General features: G+C 43.5%; 1 protein-coding gene across 1 annotated transcript; it reads left to right on the forward strand.

The window, feature by feature from the left end:
• Positions 1 to 947: 947 nt before the first annotated feature.
• On the forward strand, positions 948 to 3728 carry LOC307018802 (zinc finger and BTB domain-containing protein 14-like). The gene is made up of 2 exons (XM_079649234.1): positions 948 to 1093; positions 1728 to 3728. Exon 2 carries the CDS (start codon positions 1751 to 1753, stop codon positions 2915 to 2917), a length of 1167 nt encoding a protein of 388 aa, XP_079505360.1. The 5' UTR covers positions 948 to 1093; positions 1728 to 1750; the 3' UTR covers positions 2918 to 3728.
• The last annotated feature ends 5842 nt before the right edge of the window (positions 3729 to 9570 follow it).

Genomic DNA, 9570 nt, shown 5'->3' on the forward strand with positions numbered 1-9570 from the left:
CGCACTCGAGCTGGTTTCTCCATTCTTACCTACCCTACCTTTAACTCTTTTTAGGGTGCAGCTATATGTTTTATTTATTTCAAAGTGGGCCCATTTTAATAATATTTTTTTTCCCTTGAAATGTGCAGAGGACTCCCCAAGTGCTGTGTTTAATTTATTTTAAAGTAGGCCTTTGTATTATTTTTAATTCTCCTTATCAGAATCAGAATCCCTTTATTAGTCCCACAGAGGGGAAATTTGCAGCGTTACAGCAGGAAAGAGCCACAGACAGCTTAGTGTTGCATATCTGAAATGCGTTAAAAAAAAAGTACTAAGTTATAAAATAATAAACAATAAACAATATGCTAAAAAAGTACTAAGTTATAATATAATAAACAATATGCTAAAAATAAAATAAAAAAGTTACATAATTTTCAAAAATACAGATCAAAAACAAATCAAATCTACAAATCAAATCCTGTAGCAGTCCTTATAGGAGTTCTTTGTTTCTTATTAGAGGTTAACAGTTTTATATAATGTAATAAATAGCCTAATAAATGCAAAAAAACCTGTCGTTTTGGTCTGATATAACAATAAATGCAACTTTATTAGCTATCAAGCTATGAAATATATTTTGCGGCTCCAGACAAAAAAATGTTTGGGAAAAAGGAGCAAAATGGCTCTTTTGGTCAAAAAGGTTGCAGACCCCTGGCCTAGGGCCAGCTGCTGCGAAGGCTCGGTTCCCTCGGGTTTTGAGCCTGGTCTTGGGCACTATCAGCAGCAGCTGGTAAGCAGACCTTAAAGCTCTCTATTTCATCACCGTTTCTACACTGTAGCTTGTGTGCATATCATATGACACTTAAACCTTTGAATATAATTTAATTTGTTTTGATGCAGAATCTAAAATGAAGCATCCTGTGAGTAACTCATCCTCTCGTAAATAGAAGATCTCGTCGGAGTTCTCGCTCCGGTGCGGCAGGTGGCGCCAGAGTGACGCGGCGCTTCCTGTGCAGCCTTACATTCACAACAAGAGGAGGAAGAGGAAAAACGACAGCTTTGGATCGTCGTCGACTGCCTTGCGTGACAACACAGGGATCGCGTTCAGAGCTTTCGGGTATTAACATTTCCTATTTTCTTCTTTGTGGCTTTGGACTGCTCAGGAAAACCACACGGCGCGTTTTCGTTACGCCGTTTTGTTCGCCTGTGTTCGCCGCCGCCCGTGTTTTCCGCTTGTTTGCGAACTGCTTTTAAAGAAACATGCCAATGGAGGCTTGCTGCTGACCAAAATGGCTGGGCGCAGTGAAATGTGAAATATTCCTGCTAAGGTTATCCATTCTGCACGCGACGCGTCTGTCACGCGATCCGAGCGGCTAAAACGCGTTACTGAAGTTAAGCAAAGTGCGTCTGTTTGTTTCTGTTGCCGTGTATATGTTTTATTAGCGTAACTGCGGTTTTTACTGCTGTCGGGCCTCTCGTGTTTTTTTCCAGATATTTTCTGCATGATTGATTTATCTACTTTTGTTTACGCTCTGCCTTTTTTTTTTACGATTTGCAAAAAGAAAAATGCATTATTGTTTGCAAGTAACTATTATAATTGTGTGTAAATCTTTGCTTATCTAGCCAACCTTAATGTATTATCATAAAAAGCATGCAAACAGAGCTCCACCCCTCAGCTGTGCGCGTTGTATGCATGCCGCTTCATTGTGCAAGGCAAACATATTTGACTTTATTCTGTTTTTCTTCCACAGGTTGCTCCAGTTCGAAGTGCAACATGTCTGATTTAATGAGATATATCGACTATGACCACAAAGCCACCTTCCTGAAGATGCTCAACCAGCAGAGGATGGAAGGTGAGCACTGTGATGTGGTGGTGGTGGTGGAAAACATAGAGTTCAGGGCTCACCGCTGTGTCTTGGCAGCCTGCAGCAACTACTTCAAAAAGCTCTTCAAGAAGCAGACCGAAGAGGACAACTCCATCGTGGAGTTAGACTTCATCCGCTCTGACATCTTTGAAGAGGTGCTTAATTATATGTACACAGCCAGGCTGGCAGTGAGGAAGAAGGACATCAACATGATGATGTCATCCGGACAGATCCTGGGCATCAACTTCCTGGATAACCTCTGTACCCAGAAGCGTGAGCTGACCAACATGAAGACCCGGGAGAACCAGGCTCCTGGGGACCACGGGCTGCGAGCCCAGGACGCCATCCTGAAGGAGCTGGCCATGGAGGAGGTGAGGAAGAACAGCTTCTACGACCAGGGGATGGATGGGATGAGCGCCGGGGGCTCGCACGTGTCTCAGCCGCACAACTACAACGCCAACCTGAGCAAAGACCCTCACAGCCACGGCTGGGGCTCCACTTCCTCCAGCGACATGAAGCTGGAGTACCTGCTGTACGGGCACCGCGACCACGGCACCTGCCAGACCACGGGGGCCAAGCCCATCGACCACAACGCCAAAAAGGAGAGGCTTCTCACGGCCAACCGGCCCTACGCCTGCGAGCACTGCCCCAAAGCCTTCACTACCGCCGCCCACCTCAAGGAGCACCTGAAGATCCACTCCGGCTTCAAGCCTCACCGCTGCGTTGTGTGCGGCAAGGCCTTCATCAGGGGCCCCGACCTCAAGAGGCACGAGAGGGTCCACAGCAACGAGAGGCCCTTTGCGTGCCAAATGTGCGAAAAGGCCTTCAAGCACAAATCTCACCTGAAAGACCACGAAAGGCAGCATCGGGGCGAGCGGCCGTTCAACTGCGGCTCGTGTGAAAAGGCCTTCATCAAAGCGTCTGACTTGAAGCGCCACTGGAACACGATGCACAGCGGAAACCCCCGCAGACAGATGTCCCAGTCCCCCGCCACATCAGGCCAGCCAGAGGCCACCGACCAGAGAGACTGGAAATTGGAGACCGGGCCAAACTCGCACAACTCAGGGGACTGTTGAGTCTGAAAACACCAAAACACACTCATACTGACATACAGATGCGCACACACACCCTTAGAAACATGTACACACACTGACAAAACCACAACCCTGTGACAGGCTGAGTGCCTGGCGTCACATGGACAGTGATCGGAGTGAGTAACATGAGATCATAGCATGTTCATAAGACTGTGGGGCTGTATTATTATTATTATTCAAAAGAGTTATGTCTATAACCATGTTTTCTTTCCACCTGTAAAAACATGTAAATGTTTAGTTCACTCTACTATACATATATTTTTCACAAAGCATTGTTGCTATCTAGACTTTGGGGGGGGGGGTCGTCGTCTCATAACATAACATTATTCTCTTTTACTTTTAATGGGATATGTAACATTTAACGGTTTGTTTAACCGTTACTGGATTTTATGGAGAGAAAAGGATTGTGGGAGGGGAGGGGGGGGGGGTTTGTTCTGGATAACATTTGTTGCATTGAGTATATTCATGTGGATGTTTTTAAATGGATGTGTTTAGTTGTATTGATTGATATTACACTGTAAGAGTAAGAGTCACCATTTTGCATTTGATGCAGATGATACCAAAGTCTTGGGCACTCTGAGGGTGGTCTCTAACGGCTGTCCTGCCCAAGCTGCCGGCCAACTAGATTTACTGTTATACAGTATAACTGTCATGCAGCTATCAGCAGTTAATGATAGATGTCTGTATATACTGTAGCTTAGTTTGTTGCACAATTAGAGTACACAATATTGAATATGCACAGATAACATTGTCCTACTCCTACAATTTGACAATAAACACCATTTGCTGTGTTTTATTGTTTTTGCAAAGTTTGGTTTTTGTCGAAGAGAGCTCATTGAGCAGGATGTGTTCCCTGCAGACTCACCTTTTATCAACCTTAGTATCTCTGCCACACCCTAACCAACCTGTTAACACGGGAGAACTTCTCCTTTCTTAACCTCTTCCATTATGACTCAAATGAAGACATATACAAGAGGAGCAAAAGTTGCCTCCATTAAAGGTTTGGTCTATAAAGGATTGTGTTTTGTGCAGGAAACATGTTTTCAAAGATATCAATCCTGCAGCTGCCACTTTTGGTTAGACGGGTCAAATGTTATTTGGTTTGTTGTGGTTGAAGTGGGAGGTTTGCTTAAAACGTAATGTCCCACCTTAGCAATACTGTCAATGCAAAACACATTTTTAACCTTCTGGATTTAAAAAGGTTTAATTAAAGTTCCATACTGATCTTTGAACAGTTAAAACAGTAGTCCAGACAGGTGTGTGCAGCAGCAGACTGTTTGTACGTCAAAGTGTTTTGAAAGTGAAATAGGGAAGTTATGAGAGATGCTGCACGTAAAGGTTCCATGTTTGGTTTAGTTTTGTCTACACTATAAGGGCACAACAAAAATATAATTGGGAACATCATATAAACACCCGGGCTGTGGTTTATGATAATTTCCATTATCGATCTCGATTAAATGTTTGGTGTTTAAATTGTCCACCACAGTGTCCAAAACATACATTAACTGTTTCATTTTGCTTAACCAAGTCAGAAAGGTGTTTGACAAGGACGTTTATCCAAATAGTTTCAAATCAATGTTATATCCATTTACTTAATTGTTGCACCTCTAATAACGGATTTATAAAATTAAAGTTGTACATTGATGACTGATTTGTTACCTTTCTTTGTGTTATGGGATGTTACACTAAACCTCTGAAGGGTTAGGACTGTTATTTTGACAAAACCATACATTTGAAGTCTTTGATTTTGTGCGTTTTTCAGCATTAGATCATAAATGTTATGGTGAAAATGATAGTGGCTGCTCTGCTTAGAATAATGAATCTTTACTTCTAGTTACTTCTCTCCAGTGAAGCAGTTCCGCAGGCTTTGGTTTGTTTATTAGCCCGGACTGTGCAAACAAGTCACATCTGCTGCCCAGCACCCCCCACCTCACTAAACCAGGAAGTCAACAGCACCTTTGGGTTTATTCAGCTCTGTTTAAGCTCTTTACTTCGACTCCAACGTGAAACTAACCTCTCAGCGACCCCAGCGTTTCATGAGGGTGAAAACACTTTGCACGTGAGTTACAGCCAGCAGACACACACACCCAACATGGCTGTGTTATTCCGTCAAAATAGAACTTCTCATACTCGGCATGCGACACTAGATGGTGCCCTGTTCATAGTGATTGACCTGTTGCTGCCCAATTTGACCTGCTGATGTTGACCGACCAGGGCTAGAAGAATACACACACTGACGGCTCAGTGGGATAAGAGTAACCTGGGAGAAAGAAAGAATGAAAGCATCACTGGAAAAAGCACATATGGTGGCTATGTAAAATGTATGCGCTCTCACACCTCAGTGTTTTCCATATATTTACATACATCTGACTCCAGTGGTTGGAGCGGGACCAGTGAAGAATTGGGGCTTCTTAGCCTTTCTGTTTGCATTGACAGGCATACAGAGTTTTTTTACTCGGTTCCTGAGGGTTTGACCACACAGTCTGGAGGGGGAGGGGGGGCTCCTCACAGGAGGCCCTGTATGCTGCGCGTATTTAAGATTGATCTATTCTTAACTGTCAACAGAGGAAGGGTTTGATCGTCTGTAATTTGGGGTGAAACATTTTTGTGGAAAACTGACGTCAGTGTCTGATGGAAAAGGAGGGCCTCCCCTCACTGATGTCAGATGCCTGAGATCTGTTTTCTGCATTTCCTGGCCCTGCTCTGTGTGTGAGAGTGCATTAACGCCGGTGAATGATGCAGGATATGGTTTTTTATCTCTTTGTTAGACTGATTGGGGCTGGGTGTGTGTGCATGGGTGTCGTGACTGCCTGGCGGTGTACACTATTTGTTGAGAGGTTTGACATGTAATGTGTGCATTAATTATATTGGTGTGTGTGTGTGTGTGTGTGCGTTCCAAGGGATTTGAGAAGGCTTAATTATTGTGTGTGTGCTGGGGCATGTGGCTAAGGGCATTTATATGTGTGTGCACGCATGTGTGCGTGTGTATGCATGTGCAATGACTGTGGGGGTAGATATGGTGGAGAGAGTGAGAGTGTGCATCCATGTGTATGTGCCAGGCATCGGAGTGTGTGTGTGTGTGTGTGTGTGTGTGTGTGTGTGTGTGTGTGTGTGTGTGTGTGTGTGTGTGTGTGTGTGTGTGTGTGTGTGTGTGTGTGTGTGTGTGTGTGTGTGTGTGTGTGTGTGTGTGTGTGTGTGTGTGTACATTGTACTATATGCATCTATAATGAGTTCTGTGTGTGCACGCACATCCGTGAGTGAGTGACAGGCAGCGGGGGAGAGTGCATTCACGCATGAGCCTCTGCGTACTCATCCGTGCCTGTGCGTGAGGATTGTGAATCAGTATGGAGGAGAGTGTGTGTGTGTGTGTGTGTGTGTGTGTGTGTGTGTGTGTGTGTGTGTGTGTGTGTGTGTGTGTGTGTGTGTGTGTGTGTGTGTGTGTGTGTGTGTGTGTGTGTGTGTGTGTCTGTATTTGTTTGTATGTATGCATGAGCTTGCACGCATCCTTGTGCATGCATATGCACACATCATCACTATTTAGAGAATTTACGTGTCAGCAGGCTGAGTTCTATAATGCAGGTAGTCACTAGAATTAATTTCTCTTTTTGAATGTGTGTGTATGTGTATACATTACCATTGTGGGGGCTGTGCATTCAAAATCATGTCTGCATAACTTTATGTGGCTTTTTGTGTGTGTTTATTCCCTTTTCAGCTTCGCTCTATGTGTGTGTGTGTGTGTGTGTGTGTGTGTGTGTGTGTGTGTGTGTGTGTGTGTGTGTGTGTGTGTGTGTGTGTGTGTGTGTGTGTGTGTGTGTGTGTGTGTGTGTGTGTGTGTGTGTGTGTGTGTGTGTGTGTGTGTGTGTGTGTGTGTGTGTGTGTGTGTACAGTGAACACCCGGTTTCCATTACCCCGGCCGGCGTGGTTCCCTCAGCCAGACCACAAACCTCCTGTCTCCACTCTGGCTCCACCCAGCGCTGCCACAGGCTTCCCAGAAAAGAACAGCGTCTAATTAAAAAACTTTAATTACATTCATCTCATCTCTCGCTAACACACACACGCACACACTCTCGGGGAGAATAAAACAACTGTATACAAACAATTCCATGTGATAAACGGGCATGAAAGGCAAAGCCAGCAGTTTTTTCCCTGTGCGGAATAGCTTTTAATCAGAGCTGCTGACATTCATGAGCCATAGCATCTCCTCTGATGTGTCCTCCACTTGAGCGCCATCTGGAATTCCTTTAGTCATAAGGACGTCATGCTCATGGGGTCTTTCTGTCCTCCAGTGTCTTTTCCTGAGACATTTTATATTCTTAATCAGATGATCTCCAAGGCATCTCAAGGCTAAAAACATCATCTTACATCTGCAGTTACTATACAAACACACTATTAATCTTTGCAAGGCAACACTTAGAGCATGGTAAAAGTGTAAAATAACTCGATTAATAGCTCATCTTCAGAGCATCTGAGAGGAATGTGTCCTGGAGGTTTCACTCATCACCTTGAACACAGGAGCTCCTATCTGACCAGCTTCCTCCGTTCCCATCAGACCACAGAGGAGCAGGTTTCTTAACTGTGACCTGGTGTGTCTTCAGACAAGGTGCGTCTTTGTTGATCTGCATGAAGCTGACCTGCAGACTGGGAGCAGGTTATCAGAGCATCTGAGAGAGGCTGCAGATGTTCCAGCTGAGAGATAACCATCGCTTCACTCCTCACCCTTTTTCCCACGTCCCCCTTTTCTACTCTTTTATGTCTAAGGTCTACTTTTCCCACCTGCCCTGTTTCCTCTACATCCTTCCCTTGTTCCTCATCTCTCCATTGCTTTCCCCTAATCCTTTCTTCCTCAATCCTCTCCAACCCTTTCTTTCCGCTTTCCTTTGCTCTCCTCTTATTCATTTTCTCCACTTCCTTATTTCCTCCTTTACCCACCATCCCCCACTATGTTTTCCACTCCACAGCCTTCTCCCCATCCTCCCTATTCTCGTCTCCTCCCTCCCTGCTCCTTCCTCTCTTATTTTCATACTACTGCCTAATCTTCTCTCCGTTTCCTCTTACCATTTCCTGCCTTTCCTTTCTGTTGCTTTCCTTTCCTATCCTCTCATTCTTCCCCTACTGCCCCTCTCGTTTCCATTCCTATCCCCTTCTCTCCTCTTTACCCATCACATCCTGCAGAGCCTCTTTCCATCCCTTCTGCTTCTACCGTCCTTTCATTGCTGCCCTCTCTTCTCTCCTCCACAGATAACAACTGTCCTTGGTAAAACACAGTACCCTCTTTCTCCTCCTTCCTCCTCTGCTGTTATCAGCTTCAGTCATGGAGGTCTCCCTCTAATGAAATTCCCCCGGTGATCACACTGTCGGATCTAAAAGCAGCGTTTGTTTGGACACCACATCTGGGGAGTAGCTGAGGCCACGGGAAAGGAATAGCAGCTGTAATCTGATTATAAAAAATGTTGTCTGTTATCTGCCTCGAGCTGGAATCTGTTACCCAAATAACAAGGCTTTTTTTAGATTCATCTTTTTAAAACTCAGTGTTAAACCCTGCGGAGGTCAATTGAGTTTCAGCTATTAGCTGGTGTTTAACATGTCAAATCCTACTTGAATAACTTCTTTGACATTTTAAGTAATTTAAAGAAGTTAAAATGGAAACAAAGAAATTCCTCTGCAGATTTGATTCCTGTTTGTTTGTGACGAAACGTTTTTTCATAGAAAGTATAACAAGGGGACCTGATGACCTTCAGATATCCTACAGCTGTGTCTTTAATCGTACATAGATGTGGCTTTTTGTTAAATGTATTCAGTGCATTGACTTTTTAAACCTCATTTTATGGCTTTTCTGTAACGTAAAATGCAATGTAGATTGTTATTAAATAATGGGGATTGCCCGTCAAACAAACACTGATGGGACAGGTAATTATTTATCAGGTGATCTCGGAAGGAAGTACAGATTTTGAGATGCTTTCATAAGTTTTAGAGTGGTTTTAAGATGCTGGACATGGCTGGGGTTCACTGTGTCATTAAGAGATGCAGCAATTTTTAGACTAATATATTTCCATATGGTAGTTAAATCTGAAATATGATGACAACAGAAAATAAATCACATTATTAATGACATGTTCTCTTTATTTATTCAGATAAGTCTTTCACCTGCCTGTATATTTACCAACCTCACCCTATAACACATGATTAAAGGTTATGTTGACTGATGTAATTTGATTTCAACAGTGTTGTAACCATCATATTGTATAAAGATTATTCTCAGTTCAAAATTCTCTGGGTTCCTCCTTAAAACTTATATTAAAAAACAATGCAGTTTAGGGATTTTAAATTAGAATTTAAATAAAAATGAATCCAATCCAAATCCTGTTTTACTTCCCAACTACATTTCCATAATTATTATTACTTATTGAATAGACATCCTAAAGCATATTGCTCTTTGCCTTGAGGGTTCTTTTTAAAAGAAAATAAACCTGTCAAAAGTATTTCCACTTAAACATAGGAATCAATGATGAATCCCCGGTGGCGCGTTTAACCCGGCACATAAACACAGAGTTTAAAGCGTGATGGGCTCTGAGTGATCAACCCCCCGACCTCACACTGTAGTCAGTTATGAAAGATTCCTGTGCTCGGCGTAGACA

The sequence above is a fragment of the Notothenia rossii genome, assembly GCF_949606895.1.
Source record: "Notothenia rossii genome assembly, chromosome: 9".
Lineage (NCBI taxonomy): Eukaryota > Metazoa > Chordata > Actinopteri > Perciformes > Nototheniidae > Notothenia > Notothenia rossii.